The sequence below is a fragment of the Triturus cristatus genome, chromosome 4_1 (genome assembly GCF_964204655.1).
Source record: "Triturus cristatus chromosome 4_1, aTriCri1.1, whole genome shotgun sequence".
NCBI classification, from domain to species: domain Eukaryota; kingdom Metazoa; phylum Chordata; class Amphibia; order Caudata; family Salamandridae; genus Triturus; species Triturus cristatus.
The window spans coordinates 1,341,534,379-1,341,559,102 of record NC_140585.1 but is presented as its reverse complement, the minus strand read 5'-3'; the positions used below and the strand labels follow the sequence as shown (position 1 = coordinate 1,341,559,102).

The 24,724-nt window shown below is 43.3% G+C and overlaps 1 protein-coding gene across 1 annotated transcript in view; it reads right to left on the bottom strand.

Moving 5' to 3' along the window:
- NTMT2 (N-terminal Xaa-Pro-Lys N-methyltransferase 2) overlaps window positions 1–24,434 on the bottom strand; it is a 710,251-nt gene extending 685,817 nt beyond the window's left edge. The window contains exon 1 of the mRNA XM_085654828.1: window positions 24,158–24,434. Within this exon, the coding sequence (XP_085510954.1) occupies window positions 24,158–24,425 (268 nt within the window). The 5' untranslated portion in view covers window positions 24,426–24,434. The remainder of the gene's footprint in view (window positions 1–24,157) is intronic.
- Window positions 24,435–24,724: the final 290 nt, after the last annotated feature.

Sequence of the window (24,724 nt, the reverse complement as noted above, 5' to 3'; positions counted from 1 at the left end):
AATTTTTTTATTCACCCACGATCCCCACCGTGACACCACTACAAATTACCCCCTCGACTCTTCGCACCCGCCCTCACCTACATGCAATGCCGCCCGCTACTGCCAACAAACAGCCCCACTCCATGGCCACTTCTGATTCTGTGGCAGACCCACCGCTGTGCCGTATTGCCCCTTCATTTTGGGGGCCTGGGGATTTTCTCTGTGCATTCCTCAGAATGTAGTAGACCATTTTTGGTCGGGCCACTAATAGATCATCCTTTTATTGTGTCTCTTTTTGTGAAGCTGGTGCCTGAGGGTATCCTATTCCTTTGATAGGTGTTACTGTGATCCCCCAGCCCTGGAATATTTCAGCCACACTCAAGATCTTTTCAGCCCCACACCACTTTAGTTGATTCAATTTGCTGGCTGGGCTTGATGAACTCAATTGATACTAGTCATGTGAGATGGCCTCCCCCATTCCGTCTAATGTCCGAGTAATCTTGAGGATGTTAACCCTGTTTAGGATGTCATGAGGTCCTCTGGAAGTGTATTCAGGATAAAATAGTGTGCAGGGCAGTTTTTGTGAGCGCCTAAAGTCCTCATTTGATATGTCCTGTGACACATACTTTAGTTGCACTTTGCTTTCCCAGCCAGTCATTGCTACTTTTTCTCTTGCCCTGTGAGTAACCCTGCCCAGGTGTGTGTGAGGCCTGTGCCAGTCAAGTGGGGTGGACCCAGCCCAGTGCAAGTGGCTACACCAACTTCTTCCTTGCAGTGTTCCACCCTATTGTTTGGAGGAGGCCCTGCTGTGGTGCTGTCCTGGGTGGATTTTGTTTCATGGACACAGGAGGCTTGTGGTAATATGTCTTGTGGTACGGGGTGTTTGGAGCTAAGGGTGACTGGTGCATTGGCCTCCAAGGCCTACTGAGCCTACCATTCACAGGCTTGTTTGTCTAGGGGTGATCATCTGTACTGGGATGTCATCGCTATCCAGAGCATTGGATGTCTCATAGGGGTCTACGTCCCTGGGGAGGAGGGGTGACCTAGGTCTGGTGTTGTGCCAGCCTACTTGATCGTGGCAGTTTTTTGTTGCATACCTTTCTCTTTCTTGCTCTCTTCTGTTTCTGTGCCCCCGCCCCCTCTTGTTGTTTTGAGTCCTGTCAAGTAGTGGTGAATCTGCAGTTAGTGATGACGCTACCCCAGGGTCAAAACACGCAACCCAGCGGCGTTCGTTTTACCAGCCATTAGGATTTTCCCATTTTGGCCCCTTTTTAGGTCTCGCCTGAGGCAACGCATGCGCTGCTCTGGCGCGACTCTTAGAAAGGGCTTCAGAAAATGCTACCACACGCATTTGGTGGTGGCCTAGAGCTTGCGGTTACGCGTGCGGGCGCGTGCTTACGAGCACAGGCGCCATCTCGCGAGCACCCTTACAGCCGCGATCCCTTTCATTTTCGCGGCCGCGCAGCCACGTCACTTTTGCGGCCGCGTGGCCAATGCTTTTTTTTAATTTTAACTTTTAGCGTGCCTGACTCTTCTCAGCAGCTTGGTGAGATGCATTCAGCACTTAATCAGGCATCCACGTATCTTGGCGTCGGTTTCATGGTCCAGACCCCTAATTCAACCAACGTGGAGTAGAGCAAGAGCCATTGATCAATTTGTGCTTCTTCCGCACCTTTCTCGCCATCTCAGTCACACAAACAAACCCAGGACAGACATCACATATTCGCCAAAGCCTTTAGGGTTAAATCCAACATCGCCATTAAAGGCTCAGACCGGTGGGTTCCGGAGTTCACTCTAGGGATTGATTAGTGATTTCTTAGTACACACATAACTCCCCAGGACAGACATTTGAGATTACGAGCCTCTCGGAATCCTAGTTAAAGCAGACAAAGCAGGGGGCGGGGCAATCACACAGGAAGTGCTCAAGGAAGCCAGAAAAACACCGTGCCATAAAGTGCCTCCTTTGCAAATGAACTATCTTGAAATCACGCTTGCAGATTACGGGAGGAGGCGGCGCGCGCCTTGTTTTCAGGCCGTTTACTTAACCATGTGCTTGTTAAATTTAGAATATGGCTCAGTGGGGAACATTCCTTAGTTCCTGGGGGCTCAGAGCACTGGAGAGCGAGGTCTTCAGAAGCGAAAGCTTCCCCCACACTGCCCATCACCCCTGCGCCAGAAGACCGGAGGAGCATGTACTGTGGAGTCTTGTTTAACCTTTGACCTCTCGAGCTATATTTTTGACACAGTTGGCGAAACAAACCACCCTGGACAATGCATGCTCTGACAGTCAGTGAGGAGATCCTTTCTAGTGGTTGTGTTCTTGGCCTGGGAATCACGAATCCATGATTCCATCAACAAATGGTGTGATTCTAGGCACCTCACTGTAGGTCTCTGGTCCTAAAATGTGTGCATTGTAATAAGCATTTATTTGCAAATGTGTGTAATGTCAATTTGTATAGGACAACTAGATTGTATTCCGTCCGAGTTAAATGCCCCATCCTTCACACCCTGATTTCAGTAATCCTCCTATCTGGATCCATACACACCAGCAGACATATATTGTTTCCGCCCTCTGTTTGCGATGTCCCCTGCTACAACAACAAGCATTGGCATAGGCAATAGGTCTCGCCTTTGGGACCTTATAAGTGTTTAGCCATGCAACGGTTGATGTTGTTGCACCAAGGATATTGTGCTGCATAACTAAATACTTATAAGTTTCCAAAAGCGAAACCTATTGCCTATGCCAATGCTTGTTCTCAATTGCAGGTAGTGACTCTGAATGGCCGGCTTCAGCGTTTGTGAGTTCCGGCTCCAATTGAGACTTGACTTTAATCATGTCCTTAAGATCAAGAAATAAGGATGACATTGTCACCGGCAGTGTTGACAGCTTTTCTAGGACAGGGGAGCATCCGCATGTCTGACCTACCCCCTGTGTGTCAGTCTGCGCTCTCTTTATTAAATTTTTTAAATTTGTAATTTTCTCATTGATGCCCTCATCGTACATACCAAGAGGGTTCAGAAGGCTAATTTGAACGTCCATTTTGTTAGCCTGAAAGTTAAGTGCCTCTACTGAGCTCTGCAAAATTCTAATCGTGGTTTACCTTAGGGCTCCTTGTGCGTTCTTTTTTCCTTATGGGTTTGGGCTGGGGTTTGTGGGTGCTACATTGCCGTATGATGTGAAATTATAGGAAAACATTGTTTTCCTGGTGGGGTGACCATACGATTAAGACATTACTCCCCCTTTGCCTGTCCAGCTCCCATTGCCCTGCTGTCCATAACCTTCCCCTCCAAGCCAGGACTTGCTTGTTTAGTTCCCGTATGCACTACAGTGGGTCCCCTTCATCTCTCCATAGCCACTCTCTCATATGCATTTTATTTGTTGTATAGCACTACTCATATCAGTGTAGTGTGTCACAGCACTTTACACCACCCACACATTATACAGAGACAATGAATTATACAAGTATGTAAGTCAGTCTATAGGGAATGCCACATAAGCCAATGGGGATTACTAGGTGAAGGAATAACATGCCATCCATACTGGTGGGCAGTATATTTTAAGAGGGTTTGGGCTGGGGAAGAACAAACTCAGGATTTAAAGCATACCCCAGTGGTTGGGAGTTGGCTTTACTAATAAAAATATATATCAGCCCAACCTCTTTTTAGCAACATTAAAATAATGAAAGACTGGGGAAGTTCTTACTATATAGTAACACAAAAAAAGTGAATTTCTAACTGTACCATCCATGTTTGTATGCAGCTCTTTGATGACAGTTCATAGGTCACTGTCCTACGTTAGGATTGTAACTTCTGAACTGCAAGTAACACAAGAATCTCTGAGAGAAAGGCAGTCACCCTCTGAGCTATCAATATAAAATACAGTTTATCTGCATTACAAAACTACCAACAGCCAAAGGATTGCTCTCCAGCAGGATCATTAATCACCAATTATCTGGACATTTTTATTGTTGTCTTGCATCCATGGCCATGATAATGATAAAACAAGCATTGGCAATGCCAATAGGTCTCGCCGTATAGTGGAGTTTAGTGTGTAAAGTGAGCCAGGGTGCAGCTATTGTTGGTGCAGTAGGTGCAGTAGCACCGGGCCATGAGCAGCCCAGTGCGTGCCAATTACTGTAGAGTTTTACAGTGGAACTACAGGTCATGGGGTCCATTTGCTGCAACTTTGCTATTAAAGTTCAGTAAGTCAAGGTTTTTGTCCTAATAACGCTAATATTAGTGGGATCGCACATTTGTGTGGTGGGCAAAAGTGAAAGTGCAAGTCCCTGAACACAACGTACGGTTGACTGAAAGACGGCATGAATAGAAAGGCGGGGCCGGCATCAGCCACGCTGAAGGTATGCCCCGATGACCATACCGGGGCGGGCCTGTCGCGCGCTTTGATGACGCGACAGGTGCGCCACCCGCCATTAATTGGTTAAGATGTGGGGGCGTGACCCGGAAGTGATTGAAAGCACTTCCGGGTTCGCACTGTGGGTAACGCCAGGCCAGTTAGAACTGGTTTGGCTGGAACAATAAAAGGCTGGGGAGCGGCGGAGTCTGCCTCTTTGTTCGCCGCTCCCTCAGCCTGCCACTAGTCATACCAGCCTCGCTAGGAGGCTGCAATTTAATTTCCCCACCCACCGTCCCCTAAAAGCAGGGTTTACAGGGTGTATTGTTAGGAATTTTTAAGTTCAGGTTGAAATGATTATGTTATCATATGTAGGATGAATTTTTGTTCACATTGTATTATGAGGTTTTTTCCTTACACAGGTTGCGTATTGTCGTATTTTAGTGCTATTCCTTGGTCAGGCGGTAAGGTCATGATTGGTGAGCAGTAAATTGAAGGTCCTTAGGGGGGCGGCGCCATTCTTGAATGGGGTCGCCCAAGGGGGAGGGACAAGTGGTCTCTCCTAGAACTCCTGGGGCCGTTACAGCCGATTGGCTGGATGGGTGCAGGGGAGGGGAGTTACGCTTTCCGGTAGGATGCTTGGCCACCCCACACGTGCACAATGCCGCAAATAAACGGCGCATAACTGCAAGGGCCCCATTATGGAGATAATCTACAGGGCGTACGGGGGTGACCTGGGGGGGAAGTACCCTCACGGGAACAGGCCCTCTGCGCATGCGCACTCCGGTTGGAGGGCAGGCATAAGGGCGTATGGGGGTGACCTGGGGGGGGAAGTACCGCTCATGGTGAACGGGCCCCCTGCGCATGCGCACTGCGGTTGGAGTGCGTGCATAATAGGATAAGGATCTGGCGCCAGTTATTGACCTTGCCGTAGGCTCACAATAGGGATACGCAGAAAATAAAAGAATTAAATATTGTTATTATGATTATTGATGATGGTATGTTTAGATTCGGATAGAAAAACCTTGTATTAGAGTTATGTTAGGGTTAGCCATCTGACATCTGCACCTACCAATGTAATCAATGTAATGTAATGGTTTTCTGCGTATTTTGTAAATATTGTATATTAAATTGGTTTTAAAAAATGTTTATGTACGTCCGGGGGTTTACGATCCCCTAATCCGAAAATTCTTCTCATGTGATCTTGATATTGACAGGGGAAGAGGGGGTCTAGGTAGTCCCTGGCCATATGTGTCACAAGCTACTTGGCAGTTATGTGAATCCTGGTTAATCCAAACAGAGATTTCAAACTCGCTTACTGTCCATATAAGCGAAGACTGTTTGCTTCACTGCCCATACCTGTGTAACAGAACATTCAAGTTAACTACCACTACTCCAAATGAAAGCCCGTAAAAAGACATACAACTTTGGGTCATTTACGTGTTTGGTTGTTGCGAAGGTTTTGTGTTTAACCCCTTGTGTGCGCATGACGGAACCATGCCGTCATGAGTCACGGCGAGTTGTGCTCATGACGGCGTGGTTCCGTCATGCTGCGGCTGCTCCGCCTACGCAGCACTAATTCCCCGCCTGTGCGGGCGAAATGAAGAGTGGGCGGAGTCGTGACGGAACCACGCCGTCATGAGCACAGCTCGCCCGTGACACATGACGGCGTGGTTCCGTCACGAGCATGGCGGCGCCGCGCTCACCCCACACCCCCCCTAGCGCCGCGGCGGAATTTGCGCCACGGCGAAGGGGTTAAGTAAGAAAAAGGATATAAGAAGAAATAGAAGGGGATGTGGAACAAATAAGGAAGGAGGTGTTTTTTATTGTAACGTAATTGTCAGAAAGCAAAAACTAAATAAGACTACTTACGTACGTGTTACTTTTGTAAATTATACTGTTTTGTTGTATTGAAGCTATGCACGAGGACGCATTCATTTGTAGTAGGCACGGGGAGATGAAGTGATTTGCCCAGAATCACAGGTTGCTGAGCTGACGCCGAGATTGGAATCCGGTTCCCCAGTTCTAAAGTTCGCTGCTCTGCCCTTTACGCCTCCTGGGTGACAGACTGTTAAGGGGCGCACCACTGCCTTTTCCACCTTAGGGAGCTGTATGTTTTTGGCACTGCGGCACGACAGAAGGGCATAAATAAACGGCTCCAACAGACAAACAATTTTGCGCTCATTTCAAATGGTGACAAGCAGTTCATCCAGAGACAGCTGAAGCTTGATCAGCTGACATCATAGACAACATACCTGTGCATGTTCCATGCCATGGCATATGTGACGTCACCAGTCAGCCAGGGTGTAGGTATTGTTAGTGCGGCAGGTGCAGTGGCACCGGGTCCTGATTAGCACACAGCCGGGTGCTAAAATGAAAGCCCTGCGCCGTTTTTGGTAAGAATGAGGTTTTATTTTGTAGTGAACATCAGTATAATTGTGGGTAACAGTTTCCATCAAGCTGTTCTTATCTTGGAAGCTCTTTCAAATGCGTGCACATGTAGTTGCTAAAGAAAGAAGGATGTGTGCGCCAAGGAGTCTGGGGCAGTGTGAGCAGTTCCTTTTAGTTTAAATGTGCATTTAATTGGCGAGGAAAGTAACAGTTTCCATCAGGCTGCCCTTATCTAGGAAAGTCTTTGAAATGCACCCACACATAAATGCTTAAAGAAATAAGGGTGTATGTGATGGAGCAGGGTTTTTACTTTAAAACCGAATACCTGTTTCATTTTCGCATGTTATAACTAAAAGTACTACTGATTAATTATTAAGTATTCAAAGTTTGTCAAATGTTGTCTAATCAACCTTACTAACAAGAGAATTACACGTGGGAATGCTATTGCATGGCTACAATAATAAGTGAACTAAGTTGGTGAGCAAACTGACAGAAATCAATGTTGCTTATGTGATGTTATGGTGTTTGTGCTTTTAATTAATATGCATTAATGGCTTTTGATGTCGCAAATGGCTAGATAAATACACACACATAAGGGTATTAGCAGGGGAATAACACTGTATAATCATTTCCGTGCAGTAATTCTGTTTTATGATTATTTTTGCTTAAGTTGTCCAATGTGGCCTACCCGAAAATGGCTACCATCTACAGCCTACACTCGAGTAGATGGAAATTTACTAAAGGCTTCGCTCTGCCTGTGACATTGCACCTCCGATGAACTGAAAAGCCATAAGCATGATGACAAGTCCGGGACATCTGCCAAGAGCCCCTGGAAGACGGAGAAGTTGCAAAAGTTGAAATATTGACTACACGAACTTGTTATGACCCCATCATTTGAAACAAATTTTATTCAGTAGAGACATCCGTAAATGTATCAAAACTAGTCATGAACATTCAATTTTCTATTCATTAGTTGGGACAATCTATGCGTGAGAAAATCTTGCATAATATCGAAAAAGTACCAAGATGACATTATTTCCGACATTCATCCGTTCTGAACAAAGAAATGTAACTTTATAGAATGTAAATTTAGTATAAATATGAGTAGACTAGAGAGGTCTAGCGCCACTTCTTCCCGAGCTGATGATCCGAGGTCCCTATGCTGACGGAGAGGACGATGACTCTACATGACGGCAGAAAACTCTAATGCTTCTACAGAGGACCGGTTCTGACTTAGGATCTGACATTTAGACAGAATAGGTAAATATGAGAGAAATGAATTTTGCATTTAATTGGCTTTTCCTACAATTTTAGATAAAATGTACAATCTGTTTGAATTTCTGTCTCGGGTGGTTATTTCTTGTCATGTTTATTGAATTTATTTGTGTATTCTATGAAATGTTCTTGGCTAGATTTACAAGCAACTAAGCAGATGGCATTGACCTCAAAGTACAGGCAGATTGGATAGAGTTCAGAAAAAGGGGTTTCTCTTTTACAGGGCACGGATAGAGTGATTTAGGGTGAATGTTGGTGTAATGGGCCCCACCAGCGTGTGATGTGTGTATGCGTGTGTGACTGTGAAATCATTCCGTCTGTGGAAGTAGAGGGGATTCGGAAGCTCTGATCTGCACCAGTTTCTTGGTAGCAGAATGACGGTTTGCTATTGTCTTGATCTGGCGAAAGTGCGTGTATATAGGCTTGTTGATTATTGATTGATGTTTGTACTAACACTATATGTTGAGTGGTGTTTAGTTTTATGTATTGTGAACGGCTTCTGGGACGTAGGGAGTCGATGACAGTTCCGTAGCAGAGCAGAGGGAGTGTTGCTCTCGGAAAAAGGCGGGATTGTTGGCCCTGTATGCAGACAGGGGAAAACGTGTGACAATTGAGGTTGCGCGTCGCATTGTCTGGGTTCGACAAGGTAGCATCGCCGTGTGTTGCCATTAGAAAACTTATTTTCTGTGTGAGAGAAGTGTATATGATAGCAACAAAGGACGGGCGAAAGTGGTTTGACAGTGCCATATGTGAGCAATAGATTGATTGTACCTCCGGAGCAGGCAGAAATGAGAGCGGGAGAAACACAGTGGAGAACAGGAGAAAATCAGTGGAGACATACCATATGTGGAGGGGAATTGAGTGTGCAGACTAACTCAAGTTTGAATTCTGGATGTGTGGAAGGGAACAGAGGATCAATTTTAGAACCACAAAGAGTGACAGAACCAGGGGGTGCAGAAAAATCTGTGATAACTGCTGAAGATTTGAATGATTGGCTGAAGACCTTGCAGAAGAAAGAAAGAGAATCACAGGGAATTGATGTAGCTAGGCTACGTATGGAAATGGAAGAGATGATTGTAGGTACACTTCCTACAGAAACACTGAAGAATTATCAGGAAGGGGAGATTCTTTTCCTTTGCAAGAGTGTCACATGGAGAGCAAAGAACATACATGACAGGTTGAAAGGAATAGCCAGTGAATTGGGAATTGACATGGACAAGGTGAAAGCTTTACAAAAGCCTTACCGAGTGGATTTTTCAGACAAAGATATTGAGAATCCAAAGAATGCAGGCCGAACAGGACAGATTAAGGAAATGATTGCTTTGCTGAAAAAATGGGGAGATGTAGAGAAATTGAAAGACAGATGGTATCGAAAGCGAGAGGATGGGGCAGATAGAACTTACTCAGCATTTCCCCTGAAAGAAAAAGAGAAGGCAGTGACAGCTTACCCCATGAGAGAGATTCCAGGAGGTGGGTACGTACATGTCCCATGGACCAGACAGGATATTTTATCATTTACAAATGATTTCCCTCGACTAAGGGAGAAGCCCGTTGAGTGGTACAGACAAGTCAACAGATTTGTAAAGCTGTCAAAAGTACTGTGGATTGACCTGAATAGTCTGTTTGATATAATTGTACCAGCAGACCTGTGGGCAGAATGTAAAATAGTCATAGACTGGCCCACTAAGGAATACCCGAGAGATCCAAAAACAGGAGCTCCAGACCCGGAGGTCATGAAGAAGTACGAGCAGGTTATGGCCTTTTTGAAAAATAAAGTACCCCCCAAGGAGACAGACTGGGTTAAAATAGATCGAACACATCAGAAATTGAAAGAATCAGTACATGCTTACTATGAAAGACTGATACTAGCTTTTAAGCAGTTCAGTGGAGATGAACACCTGGGTGACAAAGATCTGAGTCATTTTGTATATAGATTTGTGTACGGTTTGCGGCCGGAAATCAGTGACATGATAAGGCAGCACACCGTAGACTGGCTGAGTAAGAAAATTGATGAGATTCTGAGACATGCGAAATACTTCAGTGATGAGATTGAGGCAAACCAGAGGAAGTTAAAAGAAAAGGCAATGTGGGCACAGGTGAAAGTCGCAGAAAGACAGGAAGCTCAATTGATTGAACAAGCAAACAACCCAGGAAATAAACCCAAGTTTGGTCCAGGAAAAGGGAAAGGGAACATAGAAGAGGCCAAAAAGAAGTTCCTGTGTCACAACTGTGGAAAATTAGGGCACTGGAAATCCGAGTGTAAGAATCCACCGTCTACTAATGACGATAATTCATCATTGAATTCACAGGTGCAGAGTGAGGGGTGTGGTCAGCATCGGCAACAGCAGAAAGCTGATAAGCAGCAGAATGAGGTGCCAAAACCACCCTTGCCACAGAGAAAAGGATCCCAGAAGTACAGCCAAGAATCGGGGTTCTACGATGAAGAGCAGGTAATCAAACCAAAACGCGCAAGCGCTGTTTCTCAGTACTGGCTGAAAAATGAGGGAAGTGACTCTGAGGGAGACTTCTGACGGTGCCAAAGAGAGGAGGAGGAGTGCATACTTGGCGCAACTCTGGAAATAGACCAGGCAGGGCCTTTTGTAGATGGGAAAATTAATGGTGAAAGTATCACTTTCCTAGTTGACACTGGGGCCACGAGATCAACTGTCAGGTCAGCTGATTTAAAGAATCTTCCTCTCTCGGGTGAAGCAATCCAAGTGGTTGGTGTGTCCAACACACAGATCAAAACACTACTTACTGAACCAGTAAGGGTTAGAATAGGGAAATTTTCAGACATGCACCGATTCGTAGTGTGTGACACAAGTCCTGTGAACTTGTTAGGCAGGGATCTGCTGTGCAAGATGAATTGCACTATTTTCTGTACACCAGATGGAATAACCTTTGAGACACCTGATGAGGATGTTCTATACAGAATGACCATGGATAACAGAGAATGTGAGGCTTTGGGAACATATGCAATATTTAATCCAGATGCATTACCCCCAGAACTGAAACAGACAGTGAAAGCAGCAGTTTGGGATTTTACTGGAGAAGATGTGGGCCTGATGAGAAATATAGATCCAGTAAAGATTACTGTAAAAGAGGGAGTGGTTTACCCAAACATACCGCAATACAGATTGACACCTGAAATAATTAAAGGAATAACACCCTTAATTGAAAAAATGATCTAGCAAGGGGTGTTAAGAGACATATTGAGCAGCTCATGTAATTCACCGATAATGGGACTGAAGAAACCTAATGGAAAGTTCAGAAAAGTACAGGATTTGAGAAAAATTAACAAGATTGTTGTGCCATGTTGTCCCATTGTGCCAAATCCATCAGTGATTTTGTATCAGATTCCCCATGATGCAGAATGGTATACGGTAATTGATTTGTGTCATGCTTTCTTTTCAATCTCATTGCATCATGACAGCTAGCCAATATTTTCTTTTAGATTTGGAGAACGGATTTTGGCATGGTGCCGAATTCCACAGGGGTATACAGAGAGCCCTTCAATATTTAATCAATTGCTAAAGAAATCTCTGGAAAATCTGACAATGCCTGAAAATTCAGTCTTGGTCCAATATATTGATGACCTACTTGTGGCATCAAAAACACGTGAAGCTTGTGAAGTAGACACCATTGCATTACTGAATCACTTGGCAGATGGAGGATTAAAGGTATCTCCAGCCAAATTGCAGTTCTGTAAGAAAGAAGTCCAGTATCTGGGACACAATATTGAGAAAGGCCTGAGAAAAGTGACTATTGACAGGATCAAAATCATTAGAGGAATGAGAGCACCAATGACACAAAGAGAGGTGAGAATGTTCCTGGGAATGGTGGGTTACTGTCGTCAGTGGATAAGTAACTTTTCCCTGATTGCAAAACCATTGATCAAATTGACCAAAAGTGAAGTGAAAGACCCATTAGAACTAAATCCAGAAGAAATGGCTGCATTCAGAGAGTTAAAAGACAGACTTTGTGAAGCTCCTGCCCTAGGAATGCCTGATTATGAAAAGGAATTTGAGCTGTACTGTAGTGAGAGAAATGGATGTGCACTTTCAGTGTTAATCCAGAAACATGGACGTCTGAGGAGGCCAATTGCCTATTTCTTAGCAACTCTTGACCCAGTAGCTGTGGGTTTACCAGGTTGCCTGAAAGCAGTAGCTGCTACCTGCAAAAGTCTGGAACAAAGTGAGGGAATCATAATGGAACACCCTGTACGGGTATTTGTACCTCATGATGTGGCAATCCTTTTAACAAGGAGCCGGACACAGTTCATGTCTCATAGTCGGTTGACTAAATTTGAGAAAGTCATTCTTGGCGCAACTAATGTAAGCCTGGAGAGATGTGTGAATGTGAATCCAGCGACACTGTTGCCTGATGCTGAATGTGTGGGTGTGAGAAATGATGTTGCCTGGATGTACTTGATTATTGCACAAAGCCAAGGCCAGACATAAGAGATCTGCCACTGCCTGAAAGTGATCATGTGTTGTTTGTGGATGGATCTTGTCTGAGAACAGAGGAAGGAGTGTTGAGTGCTGCATATGCTGTGTGCAAAGTCTCAGAAGTTATGGAAGCATCACCCCTGAAAGGAGTTAAATCCGCTCAGGTGGCAGAATTGGTGGCATTGACAAAAGCATGCAAGATTGGAAGGAGTGTGAGAGTGACTGTGATGACTGACAGCCAGTATGGCTTCGGAGTTGTCCATGATTTTGGCCAACTATGGCTACAAAGAGGTTTCCTGACCTCAAGTGGAACTCCCATAAAGAATGCTGAAGTGGTTGGAAAACTGCTAGAGGCGATACAGCTGCCTAAAGAGCTAGCAGTTGTAAAATGTGCTGCTCACGGTCATGGTGATGATTTTGTAACAGTGGGTAACAAGTTTGCCAATGACATTGCACAATATTGTGCAAGAAACAATCACTCAATTAACAGGAGTAAAGAACGGGAAATGTCTTCTTGTTCATTAATGTTTACTAATGAAGTAGGAACATGGGAGGAAGTAAAACAGCTGCAGGATGAGGCAGAAGATGAAGAAATGAGAGATTGGGTGAAAGCAGGTTGTGCACCTAGAGAAAAAGATCATGTGTGGGTCTATAGGGATGGAAGACCAGTCATGCCAAACAGCATGCTATCAACAATGGCAAGGATGTATCATGGCCAAGGACACCTGGGGAGGGATGCTATGATAAGAGCCTTTAAGCAAACCTGGTACAGTCCAAAGTTCAGACTGATAGCAGAAAGTCTCTGCCAGAGATGTCTGATATGCCAACAATTCAATCCTGGAAAGAAAACAGTGGTGAGCCTAGGAACAATAGGCAGGGAGGGAGGACCCTTCACAAGAATGCAGATAGACTTCATTGAAATGCCCCCAGTCAACAGATTGAGGTATGTCCTGGTGGCGGTCTGTTTGTTCTCCAGGTGGGTGGAGGCATACCCAACAAGAAGAAATGATGGGATAACAGTGGCCAAATTACTGTTAAGAGAGTTCATCCCAAGGTATGGGTTCCCAGTAACCATTGAATCAGACAGAGGAGGGCATTTTTATAATGAAATCATGGGTCTAATTTGTGAAGCATTGAGTGTACAGCAGAAGCTGCATTGTGCTTACCGACCAGAGGCTTCTGGTGTAGTTGAGCAGATGAATGGTACCATCAAAAACAGAATTGGCAAAATGTGCTTAGCCACAGGAATGAAATGGCCCGATGTCTTGCCTCTAGTCCTGATGACCATTAGGTCTACTCCAGACAGAACAACAGGTTTGAGTCCACATGAAATTATCTTGGGACATGCTATGAGGCATGCATATGTACCAGTGAACAAGCTGATGACTATAACTGATGACATGATTTTGTATTACTGCAAAGGCCTGGCTGACGCAGTTCATTCTGTGTTTCACCAGGTTGGAGAAGACGCCACCACACTTGAAAAGAAACCAGCCCATGATCTGAGCCCGGGGGACTGGGTAAGAATAAAAGTCCACAGAAGAAGGAATTGCCTGGTTCCAAGGTGGGGAAGGCCAAGACAAGTCATCTTGACCACAACGACAGCTGTGAAGTGTGCTGGTGTGAAAAATTGGATACATGCAAGTCACACACTGAGAGTTCCAAATCCAAGAGATGGTACTGGAAAATAATACTTTGAAGGATCAGATTCCAGTGATGATGCAGACAGTGAGGCAGTAAGAAGGAAAAAGAATCCTGAAAGTGGGGAAAATGAGTCAAGAGAAATTTTCATCCCACCAGAAGAGGTTCTGAGGAGAACAGTGCAAACTGCAGAAGCGAGTTCAGACTCAGAAGAATTGCCTGAGGTTCCAATTGACAGTGACCAACACAAAAAGAAAGAAAGAAAAGAAAAGAACATTCCAACAGAAGAGACACCTGAATCACATGAGGAATTTGGACAAGTTCCACTTGAGATAAATATTGAAGAAAAAGGGACAGACAAAGACAAAGAGGGACAGATTGCGTAAAAACCCCGAGGAGGTGTAGGGAACATCAACAACAAGCTAGGTGAAGGGACAAGTAGACAGCAAGAAGATTGCGTGTCGGAGACCCGAGGAGGGACAGAAGTAGGGAAATCTCAATTGGTGGAAAAAGAGACTGTTGGAGAAAAGGAAGTTGTTGGAGAAAAGAAAGCTGTTGATGAACAAGAGGCAACCGAAACAGAGTCTGATGGAAGTGACAATGAGATACATGGAGGACGAGTTCTGAGAAAGAGAACTTGGCTTGGAGAAAGAAACAATAAAGAAGGGAAACAAAAGAGAAATGCTAAAGGAGATCTTCGGCCAAATAAGATAAAGAGATTAAGGTGTAGACTGACACGAGTTAACTCTTCGAAAGCTGAACAAGTGAACGAAGTGTCGAGTCAAAACCCAACCAAAGAAGAAGAAACAAAGATACCTGAGAGAACTAAAAGAATAAGGAAACCAAACCAGAGGTACAAGTCACCGGAATGGACGTATGTGGCACTGCCTGAACAAGGAGAAGAGGCGGACAGCCAAGGAAGTCCAGAGGAGGCTTTACTGAAGGAGGTTGCTGAAGAAGAAGCTGTGGGATCCTGAGAGTTATCTTGTCCGACATTGGAGAAGAGACGGATGTTCAGGACCTGATACAGTTTGATGATGATGAAGAGACAGTAAAAAGTGATGAAAATCCAAATTGAGTAAATCCAAGGAAAAATCACTTGGAGAAGAGAAGAAGAAGAAATACTAAAAATTAGTAGATTGTAATAATTTGTTGGGTACTTGCTGCCCTTAAAAGTTCAATAAAGGAGTAGAAGAGGCTAAGTCAAAAGACACGGTCAAATTAACAAAATGGCTAACACTGAGAACAAAAGTAGATGTACCTTTCTGAAAAGATGGTGCAAGATGTGCTGCTGCTGTACAGGTTTATTAATGCTGTTTTGGAGCGTGCTTGCTCTACTGATTTCATTTAGAGTCACTATAGACACTTTAGAAGGTCATACTGAGAACAAAACTAATATAGGGAAAAGTCCACAGAAAATAGTACCGACTAGAACTAGCAATATACATATACATAGGATAGATCAATTAACGATTTTTCTAGCAATGTTTTTTCTAAATTGTTGTATGAGTACGTAAAGACAATGGAAGTAAGGGATTGCTACGTCTGCATGCAATTACCTGCATCTGTTTCGGAAGGAGTGACTTATCATCATCTTCCGGCTACGTATGGAATTTCCTGTAGTGTGTTGATTAGTATATTTTATCAGTTAGGGAAATTAGATTACAATATGTCTAATATAGATAATATTCTTGGGCAGTTGCCTATGAATAAAGCACTGAATCCTGCAAAGGATGCTAACAGTTTAGGTGAGATTTTTCTAGAAACCAAAGAATTAACCTTAGAATATGTGTTTAGAAATAATTTAACTTGCAGTTTGAAAGGACAAGAGAAGAATTTTCTAGACATGGTTGAGAGAAGAAGATTGAACATGCACAAGAAAGCAGAAGGGCATAAAATGAGTGATACAATGTGGGATATTGAGAAAGAAAAGGAGTTGAAAAATGGAGCCAGTCCAACTATGGCTATAGATGCCCCACAGAAAGGAAAATTGTGCATTACCAGAAAGAGATCCCAATATGATTATTATTTCATAGGGACTAGTGAGTGCCATGATACATACTTTATTGCAACCGGATGGGGATTTAGAGGAGGAGAAGATCCAGTTTTTCCGGGAGTGTATTATATTTGTGGGAACAAGGCTTATTACCGTTTGCCTGACCATTGGTTTGGTACATGTTATGTTGGCCTGGTCTTTCCAAAGATTTTTCACATGGATAGAGTAGATGATGCTGAACATTCTAACACATTAACACGTTATAGAAGAGAAACATGGACAGAAATTGTAGGAGATATTTTTGGAGCTTTAATTCCAGCAGTGGGAATTTCCTTGAATGCATTTGGCATTCGGAAGCTGTCAACAGTGGTGGATCGCTTGTCAACAAGCACCGCTGGAGGCTTTCTTTTGGTTAATACAGAAATGGTTGCTTTGCGTGCTATGGCGATGCAAAATCGACTTGCCCTTGACATTCTTTTGGCAAAAGAGGGTGGAGTCTGTGGAATGTTGAAAGTTCAACATTGTTGCACTTACATTCCTGACGAAAGTAAAGATCTAAAAGTCTATATCAAAAATATTACTGATTTGCATGAAGAATTAGTACCACGGGAAGCTGAAAGTATCTGGACTAAAATGGCTAACAAGATGATTGCTATAGGTAGTACCATATTTGGTAAGATATTATTTCCATTAACATGTGTAATTGTTGCATTATTGATCCTTAGATTAGGATGTATGTGTTGTAGATATAGAAGAAATAAAAAGAAAATCACAAAAGAAAATGTTAAAATGAGACAAAAGAAACCAGAAAGAGATCCACAAGAAATAGAACTAGAAGAGCTGAGAGAAAGCATGTATATAGAAACTAAAAAGGAAGATGAGATGGAAACTAGGGTTTAAAAACATGAACAAGAACAAGAAGATATTTCAAATTCTTCCAAAAGGGGAAACTAAATTGATTTTTTGGGTTTTGATTTTTGTGGTGATTATATATCACCAAAGGGGGGATTGATGGAGCAGGGTTTTTACTTTAAAACCGAATACCTGTTTCATTTTCGCATGTTATAACTAAAAGTACTACTGATTAATTATTAAGTATTAAAAGTTTGTCAAATGTTGTCTAATCAACCTTACTAACAAGAGAATTACATGTGGGAATGCTATTGCATGGCTACAATAATAAGTGAACTAAGTTGGTGAGCAAACTGACAGAAATCAATGTTGCTTATGTGATGTTATGGTGTTTGCGCTTTTAATTAATATGCATTAATGGCTTTTGATGTCGCAAATGGCTAGATAAATACACACACATAAGGGTATTAGCAGGGGAATAACACTGTATAATCATTTCCGTACAGTAATTCTGTTTTATGTTTATTTTTGCTTAAGTTGTCCAATGTGGCCTACCCGAAAATGGCTACCATCTACAGCCTGCACTCGAGTAGATGGAAATTTACTAAAGGCTTCGCTCTGCCTGTGACCTTGCACCTCCGATGAACTGAAAAGCCATAAGCATGATGACAAGTCCGGGACATCTGCCAAGAGCCCCTGGAAGACGGAGAAGTTGCAAAAGTTGAAATATTGACTACACGAACTTGTTATGACCCCATCATTTAAAACAAATTTTATTCAGTAGAGACATCCGTAAATGTATCAAAACTAGTCATGAACATTCAATTTTCTATTCATTATTTGGGACAATCTATGCGTGAGAAAATCTCGCATAATATCGAAAAAGTACCAAGATTACATTATTTCCGCCATTCATCCGTTCTGAACAAAGCAATGTAACTTTAGAAACAGGTTGGTGGAGTGGTGCACCGCTTATTAAAACCTCGAAAATAGTCAAAGAGTCAAATAAGCCTTAGTAGGTGATAAGTCCTTTTATTTTCAAAGAAGATTAGCCAGCCAATGCGTTTCGTTCATAGAATGAACTTCTTCAGGGCTGCAATTTACAATGAAAACACATAAATAGTGTGCACTAAACACATACCCCTATACACATTTGAGCGTGTGTACAGTATGGTGACACAGAAGTGAATATGGAAACAGATAAAAGCAATCCTAGATAGGAAGAGTAAGTGTTGGGAAGGGGAAGGCGTGAACTAGTGAACAAGTCACAAAAGACCAGAAAAACACAAACCACTGGCATGTTGTTGAACAAGTTTGTCAAACTTTTTTTCACGCAAGAAGGAAACGTGAAAAGTAGGGGTGGGCGGAATTTGCGGAATTAACCTTCGCAAATTATCGCGAGAATGTTTAAAATTATCGCAAACAAGCAGAAATATCGCGAAGATGCGGAAGTTTTTTTCCGGCATGTTCGCGAGATTTTCTGCATGGTTGCGGGTCGCCAACTTACCCATGTGGTTGCTTGCGGGCGCGGCCATCTTGTTTTGAGTTGTTCTCGCGGTGCATGATCGCGAGAAGAAAGACGTGATCGCGCGACGCATGACGTCACTGCGGGCGCGAACTGTCGCGAGACAGCGCAAATGGCTAAAAACAATACAACATCTCATGGAGAACGCGACCGGATCAAGAAAACTTGTCGGCGAACGCAGGGATTCAGGTAAGGCGATCGCGCGCGCGCGAGAATGTATTATTTTACAGCGCGAGCAAGAAACAAATTATCGCCAAGCTGCGGAAACCGGAATTTTTGACATTTTCGCGCTCTCCGCGGAACGCAAAAATGTCAAATTATCGCAATTTCCGCGAACGGAACGAAATTTTTGCCCAGGCCTAGTGAAAAGTGAACATCAAAAAGACAAGTCTAGATACATGTCTAATGTCAAGTCTATTTTCATTAAAGTTGTCACTACTTTGCTTATTAAAGCCATCTTTTTTGGTTATTTCCCTCATTTCCCTTCCTTTCCTACAAACCCCCCTCTCTTTTATCATACACTTGTGACTTGTTCACTAGTTCACGCCTTCCCCTTCCCAACACTTACTCTTCCTATCTAGGATTGCTTTTATCTGTTTCCATATTCACTTCTGTGTCACCATACTGTACACACGCTCAAATGTGTATACGGGTATGTGTTTAGTGCACATTATTTATGTGTTTTCATTGTAAATTGCAGCCCTGAAGAAGTTCATTCTATGAACGAAACGCGTTGGCTGGCTAATCTTCTTTGAAAATAAAAGGACTTATCACCTACTAAGGCTTATTTGACTCTTTGACTATTATCGAGGTTTTAATAAGCGGTGCACCACTCCACCAACCTGTTTCTTCAGTTGTCTGCATAAGCAGTTAGCACTCCTCAACGGCAAGTGCTGGAGTTTTGTTTTTGTGCACGCACTTTCCACTTCTGATGACTAAGTATTAACAAGGGAACAATAGAAGGTAGTGCGGTCTCTGTGTCCGCCGTTGCCCGGTACCATAAACTCAAAGAAATGTAACTTTATAGAATGTAAATTTAGTATAAATATGAGTAGACTAGAGAGGTCTAGCACCACTTCTTCCCGAGCTGATGATCCGAGGTCCCTATGCTGACGGAGAGGACGATAACTCTCCATGACGGCAGAAAACTCTAATTCTTCTACAGAGGACCGGTTCTGACTTAGGATCTGACATTTAGACAGAATAGGTAAATATGAGAGAAATGAATTTTGCATTTAATTGGCTTTTCCTACAATTTTAGATAAAATGAACAATCTGTTTGAATTTCTGTCTCGGGTGGTTATTTCTTGTCATGTTTATTGAATTTATTTGTGTATTCTATGAAATGTTCTTGGCTAGATTTACAAGCAACTAAGCAGATGCCATTGACCTTAAAGTACAGGCAGATTGGATAGAGTTCAGAAAAAGGGGTTTCTCCTTTACAGGGCAGGGATAGAGTGATTTAGGATGAATGTTGGTGTAATGGGCCCCACCAGCGTGTGATGTGTGTATGCATGTGTGACTGTGAAATCATTCCGTCTTTGGAAGTAGAGGGGATTCGGAAGCTCTGATCTGCACCATATGCACCAAGAAGTCTGTGGCAGCGAGATCAGTTTATATAGTTTCTGTTTTGTTGTCTTGAAGCTATACGCAAGGACACATTCATTTTTAGTAGGCACGGGAAGATTAAGTTATTTGCCCAGAATCACAGGATGCTGAGCCGACGCCGAGATTGGAATCCGGTTCCCCAGTTCTAAAGTTCGCTGCTCTGCCCTTTACGCCTCCTGGGTGACAGACTGTTAAGGGGCGCACCACTACCTTCCCATCCTAGGAGGCTGTATGTTTCCAGCACTGTGCCACAACAAAGGGACACACAGCCATAAAATAAAAAGCTCCAACAGACAAACAATCTTATGGTTATTTTAAATAAGGACAAACAGTCCATTCAGAGACATTGTCATTTTAGTGACACCATGTTGAAAAACACATAGAAATGCTCAAGTAGAAAATACTCTGCGGTGATTTTTCATTAACATACACCGTGTTTAAACTAACTACAAATAAAACATTTTGCAGGTTTTATTTCTCACCATACATGGTATTGAAATACAATAAATACAAACAAAGACTCAAGGCTTCTTTCCTACCATACACTGCTGAGAAAAGAAAATTACAGGAAAAAATGCAAAAGTCGCACTGTAATTGCGATCAAAATAACTGTTACCAAATGAACATCCCTATAATAGGAAAGGGAAAACAAACCCTGATTAGGTAAACAAAAGAGGAAACAAAAATGTAGAAGTCGCACTGTAGTTGCGATCGGGGTAATTGTTAACAGATGCTAGTCCCCGTAAACAGAAAACAAAGACAAAAGAGGGGCCCTCACCGTGTTAAAACTAATTTTAAAAAATTTGCAAGTTTTATTTCTCCTTATACATAATATTAAAATAAACTAAATACAAACAAAGGCTCAGGGCTTCCTTCTGTCGGGATGTTTGGGATAACTGTTACCACATGCACGTCCCTCTGATAAATAAAAAAAGGGGGGGGGAAAACCCGGACAAAGCCAACAAAGTTGGAAAAGAAATGCTTTTTGGGATTTTGAACTAACACACAATGTTTAAAATTATTACGTCAAAAATGCTCCAGGGTTGTTTGTTAGCGTTCTTAAGTTGAAAACAAAAAACAGGAATGTTTTTTTAGCATGGGCAAACAAAGCCTGACAAAGTAAACATTAAAAAAAGAAAAATGTACAAGTCGCCCTGTAGTTGCGATCCGATCGGGATAATTGTTACTGGATGCACGACCCCATCAATTGAAAGAAAAGATAAATACGGGCCATCACATGCTACACAATGTAATGGCCAAACAACATATTCACTAAGTGAAATCACCACAAGCACACAAGGGAGGGACAGTTGCTAAGCAACACAAATAAAAAGCCTGCATTTCTTAATGGCAAAAGCAACAGCCAATAGAAACCACTTAAAGTTTTAAAACATAGAATACAATACAACAGGTCTTGCAGACAGCGCAAGCAATGTTGAGGCTGGACCTAAACAGTTTAAATGAAGCATAGACAAAGTATGTGCTTTGCTGGGCCTGTACAGAAATAAAAAATGAACACAAATAGTAGCACATTCTCTTACCTACGCTGTCAGTCAAAGTTTGTGGCACAGCCTGATCTGATATGCAGCTGCAGGGGTCAGGAAGGTGAATAGGAATAAACAAACTTATTTTGCCCCCTTCACCTATTGTTCCTGCATGTCACAGCCCACCTTTCTAAAAGGAGTTGTGTGATTGGGGATGGCTTCGAGAAAGAGCCCAGGCCAAATCACTCAACTCCAAGAACAGGAAGGAAAACAAGGTTAGGACTACCGTTTTAAATTAAAGATGCCATTTTGTATTGGTGTTTGCGCCGTCAATGCGAGGGCCAAGGTTCATGTTTGGGTGGGCCAGGCTCATGCTTGGGTAGGCCTGGCCCACCTGCACCCCCACCCGCTAGAATCGAATCCGGCCTGCAGTGGGATAGCACTTGCGCCCTAAGTCTAGAATGAGCTCTTAACTCCTACCTTGGCCGGAGATTTAATTTTAATTAGGTGTCAATTATAACGTTCGGTGTCATAACTTTATCTGCTTCGTAGAAAGGTGAGAGGCAGGCTTTCAAGCGCTAAGTGAGTTATAAAAAGCAACACTTAACTACGAGTCAATCCAACTTTGTAAATAGCTGCTGCCAGGGAGAGTTGTGATCATACGTGAAAGACACCCGATTCTCGCATTACATGTTAATGAGCCAGCTGTTGAGTTGAGCTGGTCGTTAAGTTACTGATATCACACTCATATTTCGGCATAGCCATGTTAGAAAAAAAAGTGAAGCTAAATCTCTTAAGGCGTCATTTTCAACACAAAGTATGCAAAACTTAACAGAGGATTCACAGAGGAGTAAATGTGAATTACACCGTTGGAAGCACCTATAAACAATTGAACCTTGTTCCCAAAGTATGAAAAGGCACAAAAGCATGTCATTCATATGAATGCACAGCCTGCTCACTCATATCTAGACTATGGGCCAGGCGCGCAACACCCATTGGACTCACAGGGCTTCAGCCCCCCCCCCCCCCCCCCCCACCGTCGCGTGTGGCAGCCCGGGATGAGACACCTTCCCGGGCAAAAAAGCAGCCGCACCCGAGCACTTCGCAGGTCTTTAAAAGACCATTTGCATGTTAATGGTCCTCGCTGTTGTTTGTTTCCCCCCTTCTAAGAGCCCCTGCAGCTCCACTCTGCCAATTGCTTAAAGTTCAGCCCCCCCGAAAATTTTGCTCAGCCCCCCCCCCCCCCCCCCCCGAAATTTGGCTCTAGTTGCGCCTCTGCTATGGGCCCAATAAGAGCGGCCACTTGATTCATCAGAACTATTATGAAACCCCGGGAACCCACTGGATCGGTTTAGTTTCAGCCAGAGATTTCTGGGCTACAATGACGGTCTAAGTAGCTGTGCTTTTCATCTCCCAGGATTTGTGTCGGGGAGAGGGAAACTCAGGAAGATGTGATGAACACCCGCTTAATCTGCTCTTAGTGAAGACTCACAATCATTTGTCATGGCACTTCTCACACTTTTCAGCACATCGAGGTTACACCTAGAAACAGGTGTAAAAAATACTAAAATGTGGGCAACTGCACTATTTGCTACAGTTTTTACAATGGAGGTTTAATAACGGGAGAGACGTGAGGGGAACAGAAATGTAAAGAATTTACAAACCAAAAGGAAAATCAAAAAATGCTTCACATTTCCTAATTCTATGCATGTGAAATCTAAGCGCCTACACAATAGCACAAGCTGGCATAAGAGCATTTTCAAGGAATAACTCTCACTTGAACCTTAATCTTATGGCTGCATGAGTTGCTATCCAGAAGTCAAGTTTGTGAATCAGACAAATCTCTGTAGATGATGACAATGTGTACGTGTGACTGCCCTTGATATAACTTATACCTGTGTTCGTGAATCACAGTGTGTACAGGTCAGGAGCTCATATCACAAAGTCTTCTGGCTCAGGCAGCAAGCATTGTGATGTAGAGGTCACCCATAAACAAAATAGTACACAAGAGCAGTGATGTTAGTTTCGTATTAGTTGTGAGAAGTGACTTCAGTATAAGTAAGTCTGTCGCAGGTTTTACAGTGGAATGCATGCTTGTGATATATTATGTTATTATGCATCATAATACTAGATGCTCAAAATTACAGGTATAAAAAGAACAGTGTAGTGTGGTGAGGCTGAATAATTAATGAAATTCTAGCACCTGTTCAAAATCTAGTGAAGTGACACTCAAAGTAAGGCCCAGTGGCCGCATGCGGCCCTCCCGACCTTTGCATGGGCACCCGGGAAGCAACAGCCCAGTTTACTCGACTCAGCACTAACATGGGGAACGAATTTAAAGATACAGCAAACACTTATTTTAAGGTCAATTGCAGTTAGGGAAAGGAAATAACTAGGCAGTTAACTTTAGGAATTTAGGAACACCTTTACTTTTAAAAGACAGCTTCTACATATACATACTTTGTTTCCCCTATTCCCTCTTTACACCCCCCCCCCCTCCCACGGGCATCAGTGCGGCCCTCGGTCTCACCGTAGACTAAACTTTGAAAGTGTTAGCGAGTGCCCGTGATCTAGCGTATATACTATTTGAGGAAAGGCAGAGCTCACCTAATGGCACCCGTTCCAAAAGATATAGATAACTCTCAAAGAAGTCGTTCCTGAGCGCCTGGTGCAGGATGAAGGACATGCTGTGCCGGCAGAGCTTCTCGTCTGTCTTCTGCCAGCGAGACCTGAACGCCAAATGCGCCCCCAAAAACTCCATGTTTTGTAATCTGCTTGACAGGCACCAGAGGAGCTTCGAGGGTGAGCGCGGTGACCGACGGCGAGATTTTAAGAGCTGGGAGCACCGTCTAATCGCAGGGGAAGCTGCTGGCATTTGCTCAGAATATTCACAGGAGTATGATCTTTCAGGCACCACGTGCTGTGTGGGAGAACGCAAACTAGAACAACGTAGGCCGCCGAGAACTGCTTAGCAAGGGGAAACGTATATCTGCTCAAAGAGGATTTCATGTTATGAAAACTGCTCTATTTAAAGTTATAGTGGCAGGGAGAAGCAGGGAAATGAAACCCTGACATGCCCTTACTTACCTATAGGCGTTGGAAGTAGGTGTGCGGGGGTGCTGTAGCACCAACAAAATAACCACCGAAAGGTGAATGAGAATTAACGATGGCATC